The sequence below is a fragment of the Pantherophis guttatus genome, chromosome 2, assembly GCF_059756535.1.
Source record: "Pantherophis guttatus breed Tessera chromosome 2, ASM5975653v1, whole genome shotgun sequence".
NCBI classification, from domain to species: Eukaryota; Metazoa; Chordata; class Lepidosauria; order Squamata; family Colubridae; genus Pantherophis; species Pantherophis guttatus.
The window spans coordinates 156,268,303-156,295,822 of record NC_142064.1 but is presented as its reverse complement, the minus strand read 5'-3'; the positions used below and the strand labels follow the sequence as shown (position 1 = coordinate 156,295,822).

General features: G+C 42.9%; 1 protein-coding gene across 5 annotated transcripts in view; it reads left to right on the top strand.

The window, feature by feature from the left end:
* The window catches only part of RPTOR (regulatory associated protein of MTOR complex 1), a 420,799-nt gene that overhangs the window by 29,513 nt on the left and 363,766 nt on the right, over positions 1–27,520 (top strand). For all 5 annotated transcript variants that reach the window (XM_060688771.2, XM_060688770.2, XM_087887079.1 and 2 more), the window contains exon 2: positions 11,640–11,742. In XM_060688771.2, coding sequence (XP_060544754.2) covers positions 11,640–11,742 — 103 coding nt within the window. The remainder of the gene's footprint in view (positions 1–11,639; positions 11,743–27,520) is intronic.

The following is a 27,520-nucleotide window of genomic DNA, read 5'->3' as shown; positions in this document are numbered from 1 at the left end:
CAAATTACCTCTGAGGCTCCACCCAGCTCGGGCGGGACTGTCCTACCAACTGGTTCGAGCGGGGTCTCATCCGTGGACGTCCCATCCGGATCCATGGGCCATCAACCTGTTTCGCGAGCAGCTCCATCGTCTACCTATACTCCGACAGCTGCTGGTTTCAGACAGGGCGAGGACTCCCGGGCCATGGCTCCATTGGATGTTCAATCCATTGTGGCAGCAACCATTTCTAGCCTTATGGCATCGGGCACCTGGCCTTCTGCTCCCGCCACGGGCTCCCATCATCAGACTCAGCATGCGCCTGCGACCGTCTCCAGTCGTCTTCATGACTACGATTCCTATCAGGAGTCAGCCCATAGCGAAGACTCCAATTAGGAGGACGAGGATGTGCGGGACTCTGAGTTTTTGGAAGACGACAACCTCATGCCAGACAGGCCTCCGGTCACGAGACTCTTTCGACCGGCATTGTTCAAATCATTGCTACACAAAGCTAAAGTCTCCACAAATTTGGCGGATCCTCCCGTACAACAGGCCGCATCTTCTTCGTCGCTCCCTTCCGATGGTTTATTCAGTGTTCAGACGGCGGCTCAGGATGTGATTCCATGTCCCCAGCTATTTTCTGAGGTCATCAATAGACCTTGGGGCTTGCCTACCTCCTTACCGGCTCCAAATGGACTGGAAAGGAAATTATACTGTGCTGCTCCTAACCTTGAGGAGCTGCTACAATTGTCATTGGTTGACGCTCCAGTTGCTCACCTGACGGCGTCATCAGTTCTCACGGGTGATGTGGCAGATGGATTGCAGACTGAGGACAGGCGGGCGGAGGTCCTCTTACGCAAGAATTACCAGGCGGCAGCGTGGGCGATCAGGGCGGCAACATCAGCGTCCTTTTTTAATCGGGCCTCAATTGTATGGCTCCGACAGCTACAAGATTGCCTTCCCCAGGACGACAAGCGTCTACACCAAGACATCAATAAACTTGTAGCAGCTGCGGAGTTTTCCGCCGACGCATCCCTGGACGCCGCCAAGTTTGCCTCTCGCTCTTTCGCGATGACTGTTGCCTCTCGCCGCCTTTTGTGGCTAAGACAATGGAAGGCAGATAATAAGTCCAAATGGCAGCTGGCCTCCGTCCCGTTCAAGGGGTCGAATCTGTTTGGCGATGCGCTTGATCCCATCCTCGTTGAGGATAAAGACAAGCGAAAGGTGATGCCAAGCTCCTTCCGGCGGGGGGATCGTCGCTATTCACCTTATCCTCAACGGCCGTCCTTCCGGAGGGACTCCGGGACCACGGGGTCCTACCAGTTCCGACTGCCATCTCAGGGGTTCTACAGACCATTGGATAGGTCCAACTTCCGGGACCGTGGCCGTCGACAAGCTTCCTTCAAGAGATCCTTCAGGGGCTCAGGCAACCACCCCTTTCGAAGGGGAAAGTGACTCCCACCTTTCGGCTCCCATTGGCGGTTGCTTCCACCTTTTCACGGACCAATGGGAGCACACTACCACGGACGCGTGGGTCCGCCAGACCATCCGCCTGGGCCTTACGCTGGAATTCAGATCTCTCTCTCCTCCATGATTTATCAGTTGCCCCGTTCCATCCAGCCCGGGGAAGCAGGACTTGTTCGAGACGGAGATCCAACACCTCTTGGATATTCGGGCCATAGAGGCGGTTCCACCTTGTCATCACGGGACCGGCTTCTACTCCGTCTTTTTCCTGGTGGCCAAAAGTTCTGGAGGATGGAGAGGTATTCTGGATCTGAAGGCGCTCAACAAGTTCATCAAGTATCGTCAATTCAAAATGCAGACGTTACGGTCGATTGTGGACTGTATTCGCCCCGGGGACCTGATGACTTCCATAGATTTGAAAGAGGCCTACCTGCATATTCCCATTCGTGCAGCTCATCGACGATTCCTCAGGTTCACCTACAACGGCAGCCATTTCCAATACCGGGCAATGCCATTCGGCCTGTCGTCAGCCCCGCGGGTCTTCACGAAAGTGTTGGCCGCCATAGCTGCCTCTCTTCATTTGATCCCCATTCGGTTATTTTGCTACCTCGACGACATACTCATCCTGTCGTCGTCGCCCGATCTCGCCCTGAGAGATCTCGAGTTGGTGACGCCTTCTCTCCGGTTGCACGGCTTCACGCTGAACATCGGGAAGAGCCACCTCCATCCCACCACTCGAATCCTTCACTTAGGAGCGATCCTGTACTCTCAGCTGGGCATGGTCTTTTTGTCAGAAGATCGTCGGCTCAGCATTCACTCCTTAGTTCGCCAGATCTTGTCACTTCCCCGGGTGCCGCTGCTGCTTCTATCGGTCCTCCTGGGAAAAATGACTATACATTTTTCCTGTCTATACATTGTACCTTGGGCCAGATTCCACTCCAGGCCGCTGCAATGGTACCTGTTACCTTTCCAGAAAACACACCGCAGCAACTCCAAGTCCAGGGTCCGGTTGCCTGCAGCAGTTCGCGATTCCCTACTTTGGTGGATCTCGCCATCCGTGCTCTCTGGGTGTTTGTTCCAAAACCCTCCACGAGTGACCGTGACTACACACGCGAGCCTGATGGGCTGGGGCACCCACTTCCAGAACCAGGTCACACAGGGTCGCTGGTCTCCAGCAGAAGCAGCCAACGACATCAACTGGCTGGAGCTTCGTGCGATCAGACTCGCGGTCTCATTTCCAACCTCTTTTGGAGGACCAACACGTCCGCGTCCTCACAGACAACGTGACGGCAAAAGCGCACGTAAATCGCGAGGGAGGAACATGATCGGCTCCCCTCATGGCGGAAGCGACCATGCTGTTGACTTGGGCGGAACTACACACTCGGTCGTTGACTGCGGACCACATTTCCGGCACCGACAATCGCCAAGCGAATTGGCTCAGCCGTCAGCAGATCGATCAGGCCGAGTGGCGCCTCCATCCGTCCCTCTTTCAAGATCTGTCCGCCAGGTTCGGCCGTCCCATAGTCGACCTGTTTGCCCATCCAAACAATGCACAACTTCCGAGATTTTTCTCCCGGTTCCACTGCCCCACAGCAGAAGGCACCGACGCCCTTCTATGCCCCTGGCCACGGGGCCTCCTCTATGCCTTCCCCCCTCCCGCTCCTGCCGAGGGTGATCTGGAAAATCCTTCTGGAACGAGCGGACGTCCTGCTTGTCGCCCCCCATTGGCCGCGCAGGGCCTGGTTCGCCGACCTGATGGACCTATCGGCCCCTCCGTGGCGAATTCCGGACCACAGGATCTCTCTCAGCCAGGGGGTCATACTGCACCCAGAACCTCAATGGTTGCAGTTGACCGTCTGGCACTTGAGAGGATCCTCCTGACCAAAGACAACTTGTCCGGAGAAGTTGTTTCCATCATCCAGGCCTCCAGGAGACCCTCCACCACCAGAATTTACAATGCCACCTGGCGCTCATTCGCCACTTGGTGCGCCGCCAGACATTTTGATCCCACTTCTGCTTCGGTATCCGACGTGTTGGAGTTTCTGCATGTCGGGTTCGACAAGGGCCTTGCGGCGAACACGGTCCGCAGACATGTGGCTGCTTTGAACACCGTTCTTTCTGCCGGCTCGGATGTACCTCTGTCTCAAAATCGACGGATTAAGTCCTTTTTATGGCACATCTAATCTCAGGCCTCCATGTGTCCATCGATATACTTCTTGGGATCTTCCGCTGGTCCTCCGAGCCCTTACGGCCCCTCCCTTTGAGTCTTTGGGTTCTATTGGTCTGCGTTTTCTGACACTCAAGGTCGTATTCCTGGTTGCGGTGACATCGGCTCGACGGATCTCTGAATTGGCTGCCCTGTCAGTTCGAAAGGATTTATGTCTTTTCCATTCTGATCGAGTCGTCCTCAGGTTGGACCCCTCCTTCATCCTGAAGGTCAACTCGCTTTTCCACCACAGCCAGGAGCTGATCCTTCCCAATTTTTGTCTGGATCCCAGATACCCACTAGAGGACCAGTGGCACACCCTTGATTTTCGGAGGGCCCTCCGTCGATACATCAAGAGGACCTCGGCGTTCCGTCGTTCTGAAGCTCTTTTTGTTTCCTTTCTTCCGGCTTCTCTGGGACAAAAGGTTTCTTCTACCACAATTGGTCGATGGCTAAAAGCCTGTATATGCACAGCTTATTCCTCATCAGGCAAGCCTCCTCCGGGCAATGTCCGTCCTCACTCCACCAGAAGTGCCTCCACATCAGCTGCATGGGCAACTCAAGCCTCGGTTTCGGAAATTTGCAAAGCAGCTACCTGGACCACCTTGAACCCGTTCATTCGGCATTATAAAATCGATTCTTTTGCGGCTGCTGATGCTGCCTTCGGCCGACGTGTTCTTCAGTCGGTCGCTGCTCCAGTGCTTGCCCCGGACCTGTCGGATAACCCACCCTGACTGACTTGCTTGGGTACATCCCACGCTTTGGATTCTCCAAGCAGCGCGCTGGAGAACGAACGTTGCTTACCTGAACGTTCCTTCTCGGTGCACTGATGGAGAATCCAACCCTCCCTACCTTACGGATTCAGGTCCGGCGCCTTGATTGTGGACTACCGTTGTCTTCTTACCTGTTCTTCGTGAACTAAATTGACATCAGTCGAGCAGAAGGGGCGGAACCGAGGCTGAAAATTTAAAGTGATACACTCAGTCTCTGACAAGCTCAATGTGAACATTACCCACGCTTTGGATTCTCCATCAGCGCACCGAGAAGGAACGTTCAGTTAAGCAATGTTCGTTTGCATTTGATAGCAAGGTACAACGGCTAGAAACTGGAGGACATGATAAAGACCATAGCATTTTCCCTTTGAAAGCACTAGGGATTCTCTCCATTCAATCTTCCCAGGCAATATCTTTTAAATGTGTTCTAGTTTTTCGCTTACTTTATACTTCATAAATTATACATTTGTGTGGCTCCAGCTTTGCTTTCAAGGTTTTTTCCCCCTTGTCTGATGTTGTGCATCTTAATGAACACCCAAGGGATACAGAGATGCAGGTGGCTTTCTATTTTATAGGAATGGGATTGGTGAATTCTGTTCACAAAAATATTCATCGGAGGAGGATTCCCCTCCCCCCTATGGAATTTTGCACAGAAGAATTATGTAATAAATGTTCATGTAATGGGTCATTTTTAAAAAAATCACTTTTGTGATCACTGGACTTGCTGTTATTTAGGCCTTGAGTTTTGTTTTCCTATAATTGATATATCATGTTTGACCAGATGTTGTTGTTGTTATTAACACTGAATTAGAAGCCCAGGACAAGCTAGGGGTACAAACTCAGTTGCCAATTATTGATTAGATACTACAGATCTGTATTACACAGTAAAGCACATTTGAATAGTTTTCATCTTTATAATTTAACATTGATAATACAAATGTGCAAGACCCAAATAAGAAGAAAATATTCTGTGGAAGTTCTGTGCATATTTATATCTTCAGTACAATTAAATGTTATCTTTTTATAAATGACCAGAAGTACTCTAGCATATACATAGCCCATTGTTCCTCTTTATGGGTATGATGGAGCTTCATTTGAATGTAGGCATGTAAATGAATGGATTAAAAAGGTTCTCTTTATATGCTTACCTTCGATTTGAGAGAGTAAAAAGTAACTGATGATTAGCAATATTGAACTATAAGCCATTTATGTACTTGTACAAGAAATGCCTAGTCTTTCTCCTCTTGACAATTACTGAATCTTCAGCTTCTCATATATCTGATTGAGACAATGAAGGATACCATCAGATTCACAGATGATAGCTAATCTTCTTTGCTTTTTGGTTACAGAGTGTGTTTATAGCTTTAGTTAAGATACCTACAGGCATATCTCAGAGATTAACTAGGTTTAATTCTAGATCATCAAAATAAATCAAATATTGCAATAAAATAAGTCACACAATTTTGGGGGGGTTTCTCAGTGCATATAAATAGTTCACACTAGGCTATAGTCTATTAATTGTGCAAGAGCTGCATGTCTAAACAAAATCCAAAGTGCATACCTTAATTAAAAATTACTATATTACTAAAAAAATGCTAATTGTTATCTGAGACTTCAGTAAGTTGTAATCTTTTTGCTGGTGGAGGATCTTATAAAAAATGCAGCATCTGCAAAGCTCAATAAAGTGAAGCGTAATAAAATAATAAATAAAACAAAATATACTGTACTTGGTGACCAATATGGAAATTGTACAGTATTACACTGCTAGAGAATGTCCTCCAGCTTTTAATACAATTTATCAAATAGAACAACATACCTACAGGACCTCTCTGGCACATAAGGAATTGTTTTCAAGTATTTCCATTTTTTTGCCTGCAGGGAGGCTCCAGAGCAAGCTGATATCATACAGTATGACTTACTCTCCATGGTAATTTCTTTTAGGCTCCTGCAATACTGTTTTTTTCAATGCTCTGCATACTAAGATCACATGGAGGTATGACATTTGATATATGCTGTTATCAACAAAATTTATTTCTTGTGGATCAGTATGGAAAATAATGAGCAGCCATGTCTCTGACTATGGAGATAAGGATTTCTATAAAAGAATTTGCTTTCCCTTTAGGTTATCCAGCCCTTAAGTTGCTAGAATACCAGATTGTTTCACTGAATTATACTAAACTTTGTTAGTAACTGTAATTATAGGTAATAAATACTTTTGTTTAATCTATATATTAAACATAATATATGCTAATATATTATGCTAATATATTATGCTAATATATATTAGCAAAAACCATTCATGCCGTAATCACGAAATCTCCAGAATCGTAAAGCCTACAAACTTGAAATTTGCCACGTATGTTCCTCTTGGCTTCTAGGTGCTCACTAAGAAAGGGATTTTTGAAATGACCATCAGAGCATTAGTATTTCCTATATTATGATTAACACGCTCTGATGCTAAGGAGTTCTACTTCCCCCTCCCCACCTGAAAAGAAATCTGTTCCAAATGCAAAACACAAGCAGAGGAGAGGAGTTTCACTTTCAGTTTTACTTTCACAGCAGCAACCAGGGGATAGGAAAGGGGAGGCTTCTGTGGGGCAAAGCTGAGAGAGAGAAGGAGGATGGGATAGGATAGGGGTCTGTGGGGCAAGGCTGAGGGAAAGAAGGGGAGAGGAGAGGCTGATCATAGCTACTCATTAATTTTCAAGCAGTAAGTGTCGATTTCTCAAGCCCAATCACATAGTTTTGTAGCGAAGCATGGGTATCCAGCTAGTAGTTTTAATTTTAAAAAGTGTTAATATCACCAGCTACAGTGGTGAGCTTGACTATTGCATAGAACAACTTTCTATGAGAAAGAGTGGAATCTTCCTTATGTACCATGCAAACCTGACTTTAAAATTTGTCTTGATAGCAGACTACATTTCATACTTATACAATGCTTTTATTGTTGTTGATGATGACGATGATGTTTCCAAGAACATTTTCAAACCAGGATGAGTCTGCGTAGGAAGATAGGTAGGCAAGATTATATTGGTTTTAAGTAGCTTCCATGCAATCCTTGAGACAGAATATTATAAGGTACTGACTATATGCAAACAAAACAAGGTACTCCTCCCCTTGATACACCACTGTAGTAGAATGATAAGTATTGGTGTGAGGATGAATATGATGTACGTTAAATAAATATAAATAGTCAGGAAAATTCTGTCTCTTCTGTTCCACTAACTCCCCTTCCTGTTCATTGTTCTTTATTGTCATAAATTTTAGAATGAAAAGTAAGAATATATGGTTGGTAATCTGTTACAGTGGTACATTGATACTCTTCATTAATTTGTTCCAGGAGGCATGACAAGTACTAAAAATGTTGAGTACCAACATTGTGACTTATCACGTGACCCTTTATTTTGGTTGGGAAGGACTTCCCATCTGTCCTTTTTCCTATGTCATGGACCTTCTCAAAATGTCCAACTTCCTGTCTGCCCTCTGTGGTCATTCCCCACTTCCTTTGCAGTAACCTTCCTGGTATGGGCGACTTTCTATCTGCCCCCCTCTTCCTATTGTAGCGCTTCGAGTACCAAACAAATGACAAGTACCAGGACAACCTTTCGTATCAAAATGCGTTGAGTACCAAATTTGATGAGTTTTGAAACAGTAGAGTACTGAAGTGCCACTGTATTTCTCTATGTTGTCATTAACAATCTAGAAGATTATTAAAAAGTACTATTATCCATAATTATATCTTTGAACTAGTTAAAATTATGAACATTTTAAAATTCATTTATTTATTTTACTTTAATTTGTGTACTTTTGAAGAAATTGTTGAAGTTCATTAACAATAATCCAATTTGTTTTATCCCGATAAAGAGAAAAAAAAATGATATGAACCTATCCCTTCAGTCTTACTTAAGGTGTTTGATATATCCAGCTTGAGAAGTGTAAAACTTAAGTATTGCTCTACCATGTGTGAATGCCCTACCACTTGGAAAGTTTAGATAAGTAGGATCTTTATAGGTTGATAGTCTGTAGTCCTTAAATAAGTACCATCTATATGCAAGGTCAGAATAGTTTTAGGATGTTCCACAGTAAAAGGTGCCTCTGAGTGATGAATCGCCTCTCATCATATGTCACTTTGCTTTCAGTAAATAGGCATTTGTGTTAGTATATTTAATGAGCATTTTCTTTACGTTTTTTTTTTTTTCATTTGTAAATTATGCCAAAAATCATTGGGCAGTGCAGAGTGCTTATCATTCAGGAGACCCAGTTCATTTTAAAGAAAAAAGCATAGCTTAGTTTCTATTGCATGCCCCTTTGACACCAAAATATTCAGTGAAGAAGGGGCTTTTGGCAGGGGACATCCATTTTAGTATACATTTTTTCTAAAAGACACATTTCTATATGTCATTCTCCTTTATGAGCACATTCTTGTATAGAACTACTGAAGCAAGAACTGTACTGCGAATCAATTAAAAATGCTACACTGTTATTCTGCTTGGTGTACAGTAATGGAGGATGTTAGGTTTGTTTATTTGAAGATGTGGACAAAGCAATGCACTCTGATTTCCCTGTCAGCCCTGAATTTATTCCTAAAAATATATAACGTGCTGGAATAAGACTCCTTCCTTATGCATAATTAGTCCGAGACAGACGCATAGTTCAAAATCTACATGAAGGAAATGCTGTTTATTTTAAGAGATTACTGTTAAGGGTTAGTATAAAAAGAAATTAAGGCTCTTTTTGTTTTGCTTGCTTCCTGGGCAGCCACTTAAGCAAGGTTTACTATGTTGCATTATTGATACGGAAATCTTGTATAATGTGTTATCATTATTTTTTAATAAAGCATTTCAGTGGGACTTGCCTAATCCATGAGGTTTGGCAGAATCTTCTGTGGAATTGCACAAAAGGCTATGGAAGGAAGAGTTTAGGAAAATTACATACAAGCTGTGTAATATTTTGAGAAAAAAAGAAAGAACAGATCTTTGAAAAGGAAAGGCAATTGGAAATCAGCATATTCAAGTGCAGGCTTCTTTTTTGTATTTGTTTCATCATATGAACAGAAATAGATCTGATTGTATTTTATTCTGAAGTATTGAAGAAAGTCAATTTGACTTTGTCTTCATATATAGAAATGTATTTGGAGAAAATGTTATTTATTTAAGAAAATCTGATGCTACATTTGAAGTTTCAGAAGGGTCTAATCAATCTTGCCAAGAAATTCACTAATGGTGATAATATTTTTAGTACTGCATTTACCTGCTAAATTAATAATTAATTTAGGAAATTATTTCAATGCCCTGAAAGAACAAATCAACTTCACATTACATAAGCCTTTCCCTATGGACACAGGAAATTATTCTTTCTTGCTATCGCAAGACCTGTTTTTATATTTTGTTCAGGTAAAAGTCCAGGCACTACGAGTATATATTGAATAGGCTGGATGAAAAAAGTTACCTTTACCTTTACCTGAAACTGATTTATATAATTCATTCAATTATTCAAAATAAGGATTCAGCTACCTTAAACCTTCAGGGGTATGTTTACATTATAAAATTCTGAACAGCACAATTGAATGAATTTGGTAAATATCTGCGGTAGTAATATACAGTTCAGTTGGAACTAAAATCTTACATGCAATTGCAGCTAAAAGCCAAGGATAGGCCAATAAAACTCAACAAAAAGGTCCTTTAAAACTGGTGATCCTAATTAGACTATTATTCCACTTTTAATGATCTTCAGTTACTAGACTATTCTAGCAGTGGTTACACTTGTCTTTCATTGTCTTTCATATTTAAATGTAGACAATCATGGAAAGTCCATACAGAGAGTGGTAAGGACAGCTGAGAAGATTATAGGAAGCTTGCTTCCCATCATTCAGGATACTGCTTATAAACACTATGTGCTTAGAGCTTGATGTATTGTTAGTGACCCCACACACCCACTTTATGGTCTGTTTCTGTTGCTCCCCTCTGGGAGGAGGTTTCAAAGTATTTCTAGCAGGACTTCCAGATTTTATAATAGCTTTGTTCCTTATGCCATCCGTCTGGCAAACTCACAAGATTCATTTTTCTCACCATGTACATGTATACATCCGAACTAGATTGTATTGTTTCTCTGTGTCATATAATATATATGAGTATATGCATTTATTATTTATTTGTTATGCAACGAAATTTCATTTTATTGTATGCTGATTAGTGTACATGCCCAATTAGTGTACATTCAAAGTGACAATGAAGTTATTATTCCATTCCATTCCATTAGATGGTAGAAATAATATAATTTGTTCTCTTGGGGAGGAAGGAAACTAAGGACAAAAACACATTTAGAAGCTCCCACATGGAGCAAGAGGTCTGGCCTTTCACCCCTGCTTTTGGGGTGTGTGTGTGTTAAACAGGGTTCAGTACTTTATCTGCTTCTGTTTAACATCTACATGAATTTAATTTAATTTAATTTAATTTCCAATTTATATATCACCCTTCTCCCTGAGGACTCAGGGCGGTGTACAGCCATGAAGCCTTTGGGTGAGATCATCCATTATCATGGGATGAGATATCAGTTTGCTGATGATAGACAGCTGTATATCTCAGCCCATGGTTAGTTCAGTGACACTGTGACCTTCCGCTTGCAATGCCCGGAGGCTGTTAAGGGATGAATGGGAGCAATGGGCCGAACATGAACCCTAAAGACAAAATGGCTTTGGGTTTGGGATTCTTTGGTTCATGGAGAATTGCCATCTTTGGTCCAGGATGAGGTTATACTGTTTACTGAAAAATTGGGGGGGGGGGGGGGTTCTGCTAGAGTCGCAAATCAGATAAGATTGGCCCCCATCTTGATACCCTTTTGAAAGGCTCTGAGGACATGGTTTTGTCAGCATGCCTGGGGATCATAGGCTGATACCAAGCCCATCAAGTGGTTTTTCTGAATGCTGTTGTAGGGGGGGTGGGGTGGGTGGGAGTGTATTGGTTTTTTTATTTGGGGTGTTAACTTTGTAAGCTGCCTGGAGTCACCATAAATGAATTAAGAGACCATATGAATCTCCTAAATAAATAAATAAAGAGCAGAATTTGCTAATACTATAGTTCAAATGATTTTGTTTTCAGATTCAAACAAAAGTTCGGTATCGGTTCCTTTATTTCTTGTTAGTATTTATAAACATAAACAGCTGTGGTACAGAATCATCTTAATACATACTGCTTACCAAAATATATTGTTTAATTTTCTAGATGAAGACTGTTAGTGTTGCCTTAGTTCTGTGCCTGAATGTTGGGGTGGATCCTCCTGATGTGGTAAAGACAACTCCGTGTGCTCGACTTGAATGCTGGATAGGTAAGCCTCTTTGAACATTATTTATCCATTTAAAACATTTGAATTACTTTGTCTTGCAATGCCAGGTAAAGGTGACAATATATTCAGTGGAAATCCGTACTAAATAAAGATTGGAATAAATACCAGTACAAAAATACATGTTGGCCTCTGTTTGTTAATTGGTTTATTTTTAACTTTCTGAAATGCAAATCTCATAAAAATAGTTTATTGTCATTCTTAAAGAGATTTGTCCTCGGGCCTAGGTGAATATCCACAAGAATAACATTATATCACACACACACATATGCACACACAAACACACACCCAATTCCTAAACAACTCTGTGCCCCCTCTTTTGAAACATGAAAAATACAACAGACCAGAAAAGGAAAATGCAAAAAGAAATAAAGCATAACAAAATAAAACAAAGAGGAATTAGATCCATAGTCATCTTGTCTCAAAGGCCTGGGAAAACAACCTTCAATAATTTCCTGAACAACATAAGAATGGCACAGACCTTTGGTGGTGATGAGCGGGAATCATTGCAGAGAGCAGGAATTACAGTAGAGTAGGCTTCTGGATTCCACTAGATGGCATTCTTTAATTGACAGGATCTGGAGTGCAACTACCATGTTGAACTGAATTGAATAGTAGAGGCACCGGGAATGCCCCCCCAGACAGGGCACGTGCCCATGAAGGGCTTTAACAGTGATAATAAGCACCTTGAATGGCACCTGTCATGTGGCAATCAGCAGAGTCATGCTTACATAACATGGTGCTCTGTCACTGTCCATGCCACTGCATTCTGGATCTGCTGTAGCTTTCAGTTGGTCTTCAAGGGCAGCCCCGTGTAGAGTACATTGCAATAATCCAATCATGAGTTGACGAGGTAGATGTGATCATTTGAGGTAGTTCCCAGTCCAAGCAAGGACACAACTGGAGCATTACATGTACCTGTGAAAAGACCCTCTTGGGAACAACTTCCACTTGCTTTACAAGCAGAAGGTGAATGTCCAAATTGGAAAGTCTCTGGAATCATGCCAGTGAAACAAACTAAATCCCTGAATCTTCTTACGATTGAGTCAGACTCTGTTTCTCCCATCCAGGTCTGTATGTCCTCCAGGCACTGGGTCAATACTTTAGCAGTGTCCCTTGTTCAACTTGGGCTTGCAATGTATAATTGGGTAACAACAATACACTAAATTGGCTGCTGACCTCATTCAGCAGTTTCATGTACATGTTAAACAAAAGGGGAGAAATTATTGAACTCTACAATACCCCACTAATGAGAGGCCATGGGTGTGATCTCATCCCACCTGTCAACACCAATTTTAAATTGGCCACAGAGAAAAGAAGAGAAAACATAAAATAATGCATTCCACCCAAACCTGAAGCTGGTCCAAAAGGATATTATGGTAGACAGTATTAAAAGCTGCTAAGAAATCAAGTGGGTCTACCACTTCTATCTGGGCTTTGCTACAAGCCAAATAATCTGTTTCCTCCAGACTCCTCTGGAACTGAAGGCCAACCATCCTCTTCACCAAATGAAGGTTGGGAATTGGATGATAATTGTCCGGGACCTTTTGGTCGTATAATGTCTCCTGAGGAAGGGATGCATCATAGCTTCTTTCTGTTGTGAAGGAAATGCTGAAAATTTGGCCATAGGTTCATTAGCAGTAGCAATAGTACTTAGACTTATATACCGCTTCACAGTGCTTTACAGGCCTCTCTAAGTAGTTTACAAAGTCAGCATATTGCCCCCAACAATCTGGGTCTGGATTTTATCAACTTCAGAGGGATGGAAGGCTGAGTCAATCTTGAGCAGCTCAGAATTGAACTCCTGGAGTGAGTAGTGAGTTAGCCCTGTAGTACTGCACTCTAAGCACTGCTTCAACATGGCTCTTTAGAAATGTAAACTAGATACCAATCAATTTTTTTGGCTGTTTTGAAAGTCCTTATTCTGTCTTTATTTAATAATATTTCTTGAATATTTATTCAACATTCATTTTATTGTGCATTATCCAGAATATAATCATATAAAATACACAGAAATGTTTTATTATTTCCTGGTTGTTTTTAATGTGCCTGAGTCTTTCTGACTACCTGGACTAGCTCCTGCAGTGCATTTTTGGAAGTGATTTGCCATTGCCTTCTTCTTAGAGCTGAGAGAGAGTGACTGGCCCAAGGTAACCTTGCTGGCTCCGTGCCTCAGGTTGGGACAGAATTCAGTCTCCCAGTTTATAAGTGCCTTAATTGCTGAACAAAACTTCCTTTCCCGGTTATGCTACTCTATTTTAAGTTAAACAGTGTCTTATGATTTGGGTTTTATATCATGTAATAAAACACCTATAATTTTCCTTCAAGATTTTTAATTACAATAAAAAGGGCTGATTTAAAAATCCCCATCTCGGTTTATGTGTTGCTACTTTATATCTGGTAGGATATAATCATTGCTGATTAGTGTAGAATGTTGCATGTGATTTGAAAGTTAGAAAACATGCTGCATTTTGCCTTAGAAAACTAGCCTCAAACAACCCTAGTGAAAACCAAATCTATTCTTTGGTAAGTTGAAATAACATGCTTTATACCAAGTTGAGTTTAGTTCCTTTAAATAATATCCTGGAGCTTGATATCTTTTCATTTTTTTCTTTGTCCTTTCTTACAAAACCCTTCAAAGCTTCAACAAGCTTTTTCTGCAAATCCAATATAGGAAAATTATTCAGATCAGTCTCTTGGTTTATTATTTGTATTTAATTATTTTTAATTATTAACATATCAGCTAATTTCTTTTGTGCATCCAGTGGAACATCTTTTTCAATGTCATTCTTATAGCTTGTCTTTTTAAAATCTACTTTCAAATCAATCTCAGTTTGTGTCAGGTAAAATTTGTTCCTCTTCCATAATATCTTTTAAACACAGGCAAACACTCTTTTGGGTCCTTTGTTCAAAAATACTCTTCAACATGTTCAATATAAAAATGTTTTGCTTTATTCTGTATTTGTAAGCTAAATCTGAGTGTTCTTCTTTAATGGTAATCTTTAGTTCCTTCTAGTTCTTTCTCCAATGTGGGTGGAGACAGCAGCCAGGCATGGGTTTCACTCGTCTGTTCAGATTGAAGGACTGAGTCTGTCATAGTTGTTAAATCCCACCCCTGTTGCTAGGGGCTTCCAGCTTTTGACTCAGTCCGTCAGTCTGGATAGACGTGTGGGACTGTTTCTCTGGTTTTTCTTGTCCTTTTCTTGTCCTTTCCTCCATTCTACTGATCTGAATTCCTGGATTTGACCTTGGACTGTTAATTGGATCTGCTCTTTCTGACTGCCTTGGATAATTACAGTAAGGACTGTTTTTTCTCAGCAGCTTGCATTAGCTGGCTGGCTGAGGGAATTTTGCTCAGCTCCCTGTTTGCTCCTACATTTGGTTAGCCACGTTGACTGTTCCAGCATCCCAGGGCATTGTGGAGCTTCACGCTCCCAGGGAAGGGCCCGACCTCTTCTCTTTCGTCGTTGTGGAGCTTTGCGCTCCTGACAGCCGGATTATTTCGTGCGGAGCTTTGCGCTCCCTGGGGATATTGTCAGGTGGCCATTTTGTTTATGCTGTCATCGACGGCCCAATTTCTTTGATCTCGAGTTTTTAGCGGCCGGTGAATTTATTAACTTGCCCAGCTTGGCCATTGCGGCTGCATCACCACTGTCTGTGTTTAGTGGCTTGTTTGGAACAGCCCTTATATTGTCTGGGTCTTTGACCTTCCACTGACAGTAATTGAAGGCTTGTCTTTGACAGCCCTGGATCTGAACAGGCTTTTTGCCTCGTAAGGCCTTGATTACTAATATTTGGCCCTTTGCAACAGCTCCGTTTGAAATGGCGACCATTTTCTTTGCTGCTTGAGTGCTGACAACCTCGGCAGCCATTTTGTTTATGTGCAGCTGCTCATCAGACCCAATTACACAGCGTCCTTAGTGACCACCTCCTACCTGCCTTTGCTGCAGTTTGCTACTTACCACCTACCATGCCAAAAGCCTTGGCCAAGTCTAAGCATGTACGGAAGGCCGGGTCCTCAGAGCAGTTAGATCCCACTCCAGGGGATCCTTCCTCCAAGACCACTCAGGGTGGTGAGCCTTCGGGCATGTGCTCCAGCAATAAGGTCAATGCTTCTCAACACAAAACTAGCAAGCATTCCTCTGCCGTCTTGAGAGCTGAAAAACGCTGGGATAAGGTGCTACAGAAGCTTTGTGACAAAGCCCCTTGACTTAGACACACAGGGCAGACATCGACTCTCCTAACTTGGCGGTTATCGGTTCGAGGACTGCTCTGGTAATGCCAGATCAGGTGTCCCTCCAAGATTGCAATGTCCCACTAAATATTCAGTCTTCTGACTTGTGGGGGTCAGTCTCAGCTCCGGCTTCTGCGGTGGTCTCAGAGAGGATACAACCTACGTCCACCTTGGGGCTTGCACCTTCTTCCTCTTCTGCTCCTGTCTGCGCTTCCACGGAAGCCAGCCCAGCCCGGGATCAGGTTCACAGTTGTTTGCTGCCAGAAAACATCCAGCACATGATTGCTGCTGCTGTTCAACAGTCGCTCTCAGCTCGACTCTTGCATCCCAGCAGGGATGTTCCCTGCAATCTTTCGCATCTGTTTCCCAGGAGAGAGATTATCACGAGGACTCCCTTTCTATTACAGGGTCGGATTCTCCCATCCCCTCCTATGTGAGCCATCCATCGGCTGTTGGAGAGGTTGAGCCTCGGGAATCAGACTTATCAGAAGATGAGGGTCTTCCACCATTTCAGAAGGTGGGCAGAGGCACGTCATCAGTCAAGGTTCCTGTCCCCAAGGTGATACTCATATCCCTCAGATGGTGGCGGTCTCCAGCCATTGCCAAGGATTGCCAGTTCTACAAACCTCAGCGGCTGGTGTTAACAACGGATGCCAGTCTCTTCAGCTGGGGGGCACATTGTCAGTTGCAGGTAGTGCAGGGCAGGTGGACTACCAGCGAGAGCCATTGGAACATCAATTGGCTGGAATTGAGGGCGGTATTTCTGGCTCTCCATGCCTTCCAAGATCTTCTCGCAGGCACACATGTCTTGGTGTTAAAGGACAATGTTGCGGCGAAAGTGCACATAAATCAGCAAGGCGGCACCAGGTCCAAGTCCCTTATGCTGGCGGCCAAAAGATTGGGGCTTTGGGCGGAGCATCACTTTTGCTCCTTGAAGGCAGAGCACATCTCTGGGGTGTCCAATGTGCAGGCGGATTGGTTGAGTTGACAGGATATCGACTACACGGAGTGGCTCCTGCATCCAATGATTTTCAGGGACCTAACGGCCTGGTTTGGTACCCTGGAGGTTGACTTGTTCGCGACCCACCTGAACACACAACTTCTACGTTTTTACTCATGGTTCCCGACACCTCATGCGGAAGCTGTTGATGTGGTGTGTTCCCAGTGGCCGCCAGGCCTTCTCTATGCCTTTCCGCCTATACCTCTCATCCCCAGGGTGATACACAAACTTCTGCAGGAACAAGCGGAGGTCATTCTTCTGGCCCCTCACTGGCCAGGGAGGCCCTGGTTTGCGGATCCCACTTCATTGTCTGTGGTCCCACCCTGGAGGATTCCCCAGGGCGTTGCCTCTCTCAGCCAGGGGGCAGTGGTCTACCTGGACCCTCAGTGGCTCCAACTGACAGCCTGGCGCTTGAGCGGTGCACCCTGAGTAGAGACAATATCCCCTCTGAGGTTATCCGAACCATTCAAGCGTTGCGGAGGCCGTCCACGGACCACATTTATTTGGCTACTTAGCGGGCTTTTTGTGATTGGTGTGATCATGAGGGGGTTTTGGCACTTCAAGCCTCAGTTGTCCATGTCCTTGTTTTTCTCCAGGATGGGCTCAACAACAGCCTTTTGCCCAATACGCTTTGGAGACAGGTGGTGGCTCTCTCAATGGTCCTGACTTGTGGGTCCCATCCTTCTTTGTCCCAACACTCTCTTATACATAGATTCCTGCGGGGAGCCACTAACTTATGTCCCTCTGTGGTGCACAGATACCCCACCTGGGATCTGTCTATTGTGCTGAATTCCCTTACGGGTCCCCCATACGAGCCTTTATGGACAGCTAGCCTCCAACTAATATCATGTAAAGTCGCCTTTTTGGTGGTTATCACTTCTGCAAGACGAATCTCAGAGATTGCCGCACTGTCTATGCGCAGTTACCTCTGCGTGTTCCACTCTGATCGAGTGGTTCTTCATCTTGACCCTACCTTTGTCCCTAAGAGCAATATGCCATTTCATCGTATGCAGGAACTCATCCTTCCTGACTTCTGCCCTCACCCGGCACACCCCCTAGAACAGTAATGGTATATGTTGGATGTCCGGAGGGCTCTCCGGGTATACCTTAAGAGAACTGCTGACTTCCGCAGGATGGAGTCTTTGTTTGTGTCATTTCTCCCAGTCTCTTTAGGTGGCAGGGTGACTTCCTTGACCATAGGATGGTGGATATGGCAGACGATCGCTAAGGCATATGAATTGCGTTCTTTACTCAGACCTGCTAACCTGACATCACATTCTACCCTCAGTGCTACATTGAAGGCTTGGACCATGCAAGTGTCTTTACTGGAGATCTGCAGGGCGGCGACTTGGACTTCCCCTTCCCCCTTTATTTGGCATTACAAGTTGGACAAATTCGCCTCGGCTGAGGCTGCGTTTGGACGTAGAGTGCTGCAAAGGGTTCATACTGAGTGGAGTCTTCGGACCAGACTGGTCCCGCCCATACCTAGGGACAGTGAACTTTGGTATGTCCCATGCCTGGCTGCTGTCTCCACCCACAATGGAGAAGGGGCTTTGGTCCTATCTGAGACGCACCTTCTCGTTGGGTGGAGACAGCAGTCAGCCCAACCCTTTGTCAGTCTGGTCCTTTCTTACTAATCATTGTCTTTTCTCCTACACATCGAGTCTGTTTCTTTGTCTTTGCCAAAAGCTGGAAGCCCCTAGCAACAGGGGCGGGACTTAACAACTATGACAGACTCAGTCCTTCAATCTGAACAGACGAGTGAAACCCATGCCTGGCTGCTGTCTCCACCCAAGAAAAAGGTGTGTCTCAGGTAGGACCAACGCCCCTTCTAGTGTTCAGTTTTTAAAGGCTTATCTTATTATGTTTTTTAAAATAATTCAGAACAAAAACATTTGAGTTCATGAGAAGGATTCTTTATAATTAATTCCAAGCTCTTATTTCAAATTTATCTGTACCCTTAGTCCATTTGTAACTTTCTAAAATGAAAGTTTTGCTGTTTATTCCATTATTTTTAATTTAAACTTGAACAGTTAGTCCTTGACTTATGACCGTAATTGATTCTGGAATTATGGACATAAGTCATGCTGATTGTTAAGTGGGTTGCCATGTGACTATGTCCAATGTTTTTGTGGGGGTAATTAAGTGAATCACCATGGTCATTAAGTGAACAGGCAATCATTAAGCAAATCCGTTGTCCACAATGGAAGGTTTTTTTTTACTGGAAACCAGAAGTAAATGCTGGTTTCCAGCAAAAAAAAAAAAAAAAAAGGTCATAAAACAGGGTCATGGCAAATAGATATAAAAGCAAGCTGGTAGCCCAGTACCTCACAGGGGGTACTGTATCATAAGTAGCCCTGGGGAGGTCCGTTGTAACTTCAGATGGTTGCTAATCAATTGTAAGTCGAGGACTACCTGTATTTAAGATTTCTCTTTCTATAGATTCAAGGAAACTTATCCCATTGTTATAAAATGTTTCAATCTAAAAGTTCCTAACAGCTGAAAAGCAGCTAACAATCAGTTTCTGAAAGTGATTAGTAAAAGAAATATGGAAACCCAGTGCCCTTTTAAAGGTGCTGACCCTGCTTTTAGCAAAATGGCTGTTGAGTATTCCCTTGTCTGAAGTACTTGTGGACAAGCATAAATCCTCTTCCTGTCCAGAGAGGAATTGTCAAAGAACCAGTCTATTTAGTAGCTCTTCATACTGCCATAGCTGTCAGTTCTGTTTTTAGTGAAGCTTTTTTTCTGTCCTCCATTTCTTTCCTGGAAGTTTCTTACAGTGGCTGATAAATAAAATATGCTTAATAAATCCATCAGTAATGTTTTAATAGCATTAAGCCAGTTTGCAGTAGTGGTTAAGGTGCAGGCCTAGAAACTGCACCTTAGTGCTGCTTTAGGCATGAAAGTCAGCTGGGTGACTTGGGCCAGTCACTCTCAGTCCAACCTATCTCATAGGGTTGTTGTTGTGGGGAAAATAGGAGGAGGAAGGAGTATTAGATAATTCTGCTGTCTTCAGTTACTCATAAAGTAATAAAGGTGGGATAAAAAATTCTAATTAATAAAATTTCTTTCTTAGGCCTCAAAATATGGTTTCTGAAAACAGTACTCGAGGCTAAAAAGAAGAATGTGATTTTGGTCAGTTAATCTTATCAGATGTGGGGGGAAGTCTCATCACTTTCTAAATGCTATTATATCATTCAAAGTTCATTTATTTCATTGTATTTTTCAGTATGACTAATATTGCTTAAAGAAATGTTTTGTGCTTCATTGGCTTTAATAAGATGAAGTATTTTAACAGTACGAACAAAATTCTACATCAAGTCAATACAGTATTTTAATAAATACAAGTTTAAAAAGTACAGCAGTGCAGAGGCTTTCCTGTTGGCATTATTTGGATATTTTTGTCTTAGTAGCCTTATTTATTTATTTATTTATTTATTTATTTATTTATTTATTTATTAAGATTTGATATTTTCTTAGCTCATAAAGTTACTGCATCATCAAGTTTAATGCAGTTGCTAAGAGAACTTTGGATTTAAAGGATTTAAAAAGAAACTTTGGCATTTACTACAAAGATGTTAACAATGGCTTATAATTTTATTCAGCTTTGTGGCAGTAACTGTAGATTTCTACTTGCTATTAAGAGCTCAGTCTAAATCCGACAAACACATTTTTTAAAATAACAGTGGAGTAACTCCAGTGGTTGGAGAATTTTAATAACCTTCATTTTAAGTTTGAAATCAGTGTTCTAAGATGCAGTTGCAATGACTCTTGTTTTTCTCCTTGACTTAGCATGTCGATCACCTCTTCCTAGAGTTTTATATTGCAATATTTCTCAATCTGTACTTGTTTGCTCAGTGTGCCCTGTAGGTAGCAGATAACCAGCTCAATAATGTTGCTGTGCACAATTTTTCATTGTCCAAGAGGATTTGAACATGTTTTGCACCAGCTGGCTGCTGTTTGCTAGCCAAACAAAAGAATGCTAGAAAAATGTCAAGATTCCTTCTGTAGTCATTTTGCTGTGAAAAGTAGAAGAGACAATAGTTTGAGTGTACATCACATCTGCAGTCCAAAAGCAAATGGCAGGAGGAGCAGTAAGATATGATGTTACTTCATTCCATGCTGTCTGTGTGCCAGGATTTTCATCATGTAACATAAGAAGAGAAAGAAAGGCAGGGATTTTGCAACAAACGTATGCTGGTGTTGGAGGCCCACCCCCATTTTTTTTTTTTTTACTGGTACTATGTGCGATGTTTATTTTAGATAACATTTTAATAACTGTGGTAGAAAAAAAACCATAAGAATACTTTGGAGAAACATTGGCATGTTTAGGGCTTCCTCTTTCACCATTGAGGCTGTCTTTCTGCAGTGGTGGGTTCCTCCTGGTTCGGCCCGGTTCTGCCGAGCCGGTAGCGGTGATGATATGTTTCGTGGGTCTCGTGGGTGCCCCCCCCCACATTATTCTTACCTTTTATTTGGCCCCACTCCCAATCTATTGCTGCCTCCTGAGTCCCAGCTGATGGCTAGAGGGAAAAAAACTGTTTAAACTCTTGCTGTGGGGCTTCAAAGGGCCGCCCTACAGCTGATCAATGTTAAAAGAAAATAAATGAGGAGACTAATGCTTGCAAAAATACATGAGTAGACCAGTGCCTGCAAAAATACATGAGTAGATCAGTGCCTGCAAAAATAAATGGGTAGATCGGTACAGCTCTGCAAGCAGTTAAAAGCCTGGTAGACCAGTATCTCTGCTAAATCCTGGATAGCTCTGCAGACAAGGCACTGTAATTTAACACCAGCTGTCTGCAATTAAAGTAAGTTCGAATCTTGCCAGGCTCAAGGTTGACTCAGCCTTCCATCCTTTCTAAGGTAGGTAAATCGAGGACCCAGTTTGTGGGGGCAATAAGCTGACTTTGTATAAAATATACAAAAGTATGAAGGCTATTGTTTAACGCACTGTAAGCCGCCCTGAGTCTCCGGACAAGGGCGGCATATAAATCAAATTTTAAAAAAACCCAAACACCTAAATATTTGTCACATGACCATCAAGCCACGCCCACAAAATAAGCCATGCCCACAGAACCGGTAGTAAAAAATGTTAGAACCCACCCCTGGAAGGCCGTCTCGTGTGATGTTGGGAATCTCCTCTTACATTTTTTTTGCTCTGTGTCTGTGTGTACGTGTGCTTCCATGTGTTGTATATGCAGAAACAAGACAGGTATGGATTACATTTTAATCTCTTTGTTTCTCTAATATGTCCCAGACATTATGAAACAAGTGTTAATCTTGGAGCTGACAGGATTATTTTTTCTTCCATTGAAGCCATTGAAGTGAAAGGGAAATAAATAAAATATAAATTCTTAGCAAAAAGATAAAAAAGACACTCCTTGACTGCCATTTTGAATGTCCCAGCTTGATAGGATTTAGAGAAATAGTGGCTTCTCTTTGCATTGTCTACTCCCTGCCAGTGGATTCCAGCACTGTGTTCTTGCTCTCTATTTGACTTGCTCTCTAAGGACTTGCTCTCCTTAAATCTATCCTTTCTGGAATTAAAATTAAAATATATAGTTATGTCCTAATGAGGAGATACAGTATACAGTTCTGTTTCCTCTACACAGGCTGCCCAGCAGTAGTGTGTCTCCTGATTTCCCTCCAGGCAATAGCCACTGTTACTATATTTCCTTTACTTTTTATAGAAAAAAAAAGTCCCATCTTTTATTTGGGGTTGCTTTATGGCCATACGTTAAATGTCATAATAATAGGGTAGAAAATGTCATTAAGAAGGATGTATGCCCTCCAGCATTCTGAGCCAAAAAGTTGTTTAATGGTATTAGAAATGTGTTGAATACCAATGTAATTCAATAGAAATCTTTCTTTTTATACAGCGTGTAATGGAAGCTGTGTATCAATCTTAAGGCAAGCAACACAGAAAGGTTTTCCAGAGGTTTTTAGAGATGGGCTGACTGTAAAGCAAAGGTAGACTTGGCTCTTGTCCTTTCAATGGAATTAGAATTCCACAGTGCATCAAAAGTCATTCAGACGTACAGTCATAGACACAGAAGTGACAGCAAATCTCCATCCTGCCTAGGAATCTTATCTGTCAGGTATATAATAGTCGTGTGTAAAAAAAAGTCTTTCTTTTTCATGCAAGGAGAACTAGAATAAATGTAGTGCATTTTTCCTTTACTACAATAGAATAAATACTAAAATTTACACTAAAATGTGGAAGAAAACCTATTAGTGATGAGCATCTATTCAAAATTAGCCATTTTACTACACTTTGGAGGATATTGTAATTGGGTTTCCATTGTCAATAAAAAGATCCATCACAATCCCAACCTTTTTATTTGCTTTCTTCCTCCTCCTCCTTCATCAATGATGCATTGTTGCAACTTTTGAACTCTTAACAGAATATATTCTTGCTATGGTTAGGGTTGCAAAAATAAAGCCCATTAGTCAGAAAACATTTATTTATTAACACATCATTTGTCTGTTTCCATGCCAATACGTTTTAATTTAAATATAGTAATAGATTCAGTTATGCTGTGTATTTACTAGTGGTCAGTCCATACAGTGTATTTTAAAAGAGTATTCTATGCATATGTGAACTGCCAATTTCTATAAATAGAAACTGTATCCTCCCTCTAAAACATCAGTAGGTTATTCTAACTAACTCTAACTCTCTGTATCCCAAAGGTGTTTTTTAAGAGGCAACTGGACTTTCTATTTTTTTCTTTGAAGATGATTTGCTTCTCATCCAAGAAGCTTCTTCAGCTCTTCAGCAATTTTCTATATGCATATGTATATTTATCTCTTAGACCTGTGCAGTATTTTAGATTTAAAGGAAAAAAATATGCTGTGGAATGCATATGGGTTCTTATAATATTTATTAGCAACTCCTTATATCAAAAACGTTCTTTTCTCAGAATTGTATTGCCTTTTGAATCTGAAGCGCTGCACAGCATTGTTGTTCAACAACAATTTTGTGTCTACTGTGTTTCCCTGAAAATAAGACCAGGTCTTATTTTCTTTTGACCCCCCCAAAAATGGGCTAGGGCTTCTTTTTGGGGGGGTCTCATTTCCCCCCATGTACCGTATGAGTTGGGAGGGCGACCAACCCCTCGTGCCAGCTTCCCGAAGGGTCGCAGCAGGCCATCCCACCATTCACAAAACAACTGATTTGCAGGTGCCACTCAGGCTTCCGCCTCCAGAAAGCGTAGCTGCTTTTGCAGCTGATTGTAGCCGCAAAAGAAGACGGAGGCCAAGCGACACGCCCCACACACCTTGCGCCGTGTTGTAACTGTGACGGTCACAGCAGGCAATTCCATCCACGGAACAGCTGCCTTGTGGGTGCTGCTCCGGCCGCTGCCTCCAGCAAGCACGGCCGCTTTTGCCGTCTATTGCGGCCACAAAAGCAGCAGGAGGCCAAGCGATGCGCCCCACACACCTTCCGCTGGCCTTCCAAAGGGTACTGTAGCAGCAGCTATCCACAATTTTTTTAATGTTATTTCATCCCAACCCCGGCCCAGTACAGTGTTAAAAGTTAACGTTCAGAAATGTTACCATAGCTGTGGAGGTCTCCTTGTGCAACTCTTTGCCGCTGCAGCTTCGGAGCAAACCTCTATCTAGCCTGCATTGGACTGCAAGACTGGAGGCTCCGAAGCCACGGAGGGAGTGTTTTTGGATGTGCGTCCTTTCTGAAAGAACGATCTGGGGTGGGGGGAGATTTTCCTGCACATCGTCCTTTCCTCTGTAGCTACAGTAACATTTCAGAAATGTTAACTTTTAACATTGCACTGGGCCATGACAAAGTAATGGTAAAAAAATTGTGGATAGCTGCTGCTACAGTACCCTTTGGAAGGCCAGTGTAGGGTGCGTCTCCTGCTGCAGAAGTGGCTGTGCCCGAGGAGCACTTTTGGGGCCCTTACCCTCAGCCCCGCTTCGGCTCTCCAAGGATCTCTCCCAGAACCAAGCTCTGATGGAGCTCAACCAGAGAATTGGCCCACAGGCTTTCAGTAGCAAAGTTGAGGCTGAGAGGAGCCAGGGCAGGAGGAAAGTCCAGTGCTGTCCCAGAGCTCTTCTTTCCTCTGAAATGGAGTCTTGGGAGGAGGAAACGGCAGCCCCAGGCAGAATGGTTATGTCAGTATGTGTATAAAAAGCACAAAGCGAGGGAGCCAGCAGCCGCAGATTAAGGAGCTTTGTGAAACATCATGCCTACCTATTTTGTCGAGCCTTCAGCGTTGCAATCCTGGGATACGCTGAAGGCTTGATGGAGGGGGAGCCTTTCTGTGTGTGAAAGAGACACAGAGAGAAAGAGAAATGATGGAGGCGAGAAACAAGAATTACAGGCAATGCTGTTTGAAAGGGTTTCCTCTCCACCGTTCACACACATACACACACACACACATACACAGACATTTGTTGAGAAATGGCTGAGGGCAGGCAACCAAGTAAGGGGACTGACCCTCCCACACCTCCAGCTTGGCACCTGCTCAAGGTGGCGCTCCAAGGCCTGGCACCTTCATGGGCGACCCCCACCCGGCCAATGCGACAAATGGGCTTCTTCGTAGTGCCTTCTCTCCCACGTGAAGCAGTGGCCAGTGCAGGCTCCGTCTGCGCAGTCATGAAGTGGGATCAGCATGGCCAGTTCTTGCCTGCAGCGTTGGCAGCCAGGATCGGGTCAGAGCCGCTGTCAGCCGAGATCAGCAGGCCGTACTCAGTGAGCTGGAGGTGCCATGCACGTGCAGTTGCCACCCTGGAGGAGAAGATTGTGCCGGAGCCCAAATGCTGAGCCTTGCCAACCTTGGACAACAGGGATCTTGCAGGCATACTGGCCACGTAAAGGCCGCCCAAATCCCTGGGTTGTGAGTAAAGTAAATTCTCGAGTGAGCTGCACAGCTGTCCGCCCCTAACCAAGCGGTGGGGAGGCTTCGGGAGTACAGGCAGGAAAAGGAGTACAGGCAGGAAAATCCCCTTTGCAATTTTCCTGCCGAGCCTTTAGCGTTGCAATCCTGGGATATGCTGACAGCTTGGGGGTAGCCTTTTCGGCGATCGGCAGGAAAATTATGAAGGGGATTTTCCTGCCTGTACTCCTTTCCCTGCCTGGCCATGCTTGCTGGATGCGGTGGCCTGAGCGGCACCCACGAGGCAGTTGTTACTTTTTGAATAGGTTGCATTTTCGGGGAAACACAGTATTAAGGTATGTATGAGAGAGAATCTGTCTGTCTGTGTCTGTCTGTCTTTATGTCTAATTTATTTATAGCAAATATTTGGCTTCCATTGTCAGATTAACCAATTAACAAACAGTGTATATAGTGTTACAGAATTTGAAGACAAAAAGGAATGGCTATCATATAAACTTCATACACCCAAAACTGGTTGATTTGACCTGAAATCAACTATACTTAAAAAAAAATATCAAGCTTTAATAGCTGGAATTACAAAGGAAATAACTTTTTTTATCTTATTTGGCTAACATTCTTTTGTGTTCTTTGCCTAGACCCTTCCACTTAACTGTTTGACTACAAATCTTTCCTGATACGTTTATTCACCATTACAATTTATTCTGCATGTTTTTTGAACATTTTGATAGACTAGAAAGAACATCCAAGTTGTTAAGCAATTAAAAATTGTGCTCATTAATCATTGTAAGTTTACATGGACGGTCACCTTGATCTCAATTTTTAATGATAACCTGAAGAGAACAAAAAAGGATAGATTCAAAGTAATCCAGCTCTGTGATATGGAGCTGTTACTTAAGCCATTTTCAGATTGGGCGATTTTCATGGCCTTATGATGGATTGTTGCTTCTGTGATTTCTTTTGACTATCGCTATTTGTTAGAACTGAATATAATTTCTTCGGTAGTCTTATTTGCATGAACTGAATAGAGAGAGGAAGCACTAGCCTAATAGCAGATATTTGCGATGTTGAAAATTGTTAATGGTATTTTAACAGTGTGAATAGGGAAAGATTCTGCTCCATTTTCTTTGTTCCTTTTACCTAGAGCTACTGCTATAGCTTCTCTAGTCAATACTAAATTTATCCTTTTTTTGTCCATGGTGTCAGACAGGTTCCATTAAAAATACACATTTTCCCTTGACATTTCAGAATACATGATTTTTTTTTTGGCTGAACTTGCACTATATCTCATTAATCTCTCTTTGCATGCATTTTTACAAACTTCTCATGGTGCTTGAGGGGATAATTTGGAAAGGGTCCAGTTTTTAAACCTTCACTTTGTCAGAAGCACAGTGCTGTATTGAAGAAATGTCTTGAACTCTATTCTCAAAGAAAATAAAAGCATGCTGAGGACAGTAGGGACAAATATGTGAGCTTGTTCTTCATGATTTAGCATACCGTTTTGAATATGTAGATAAATGTTAGCTTTTCTACCTTTCTGTTCGTGTTAAGTATGTTCACGTTGACTTTGAGTGCTGAGCGCAACCCTCTTTCCCCCTCTTGATTACTGGATTGAATGATTATGTGCCATCAAGTTATTATTGATTCTTAGTGACCAGATAGATAGATCCC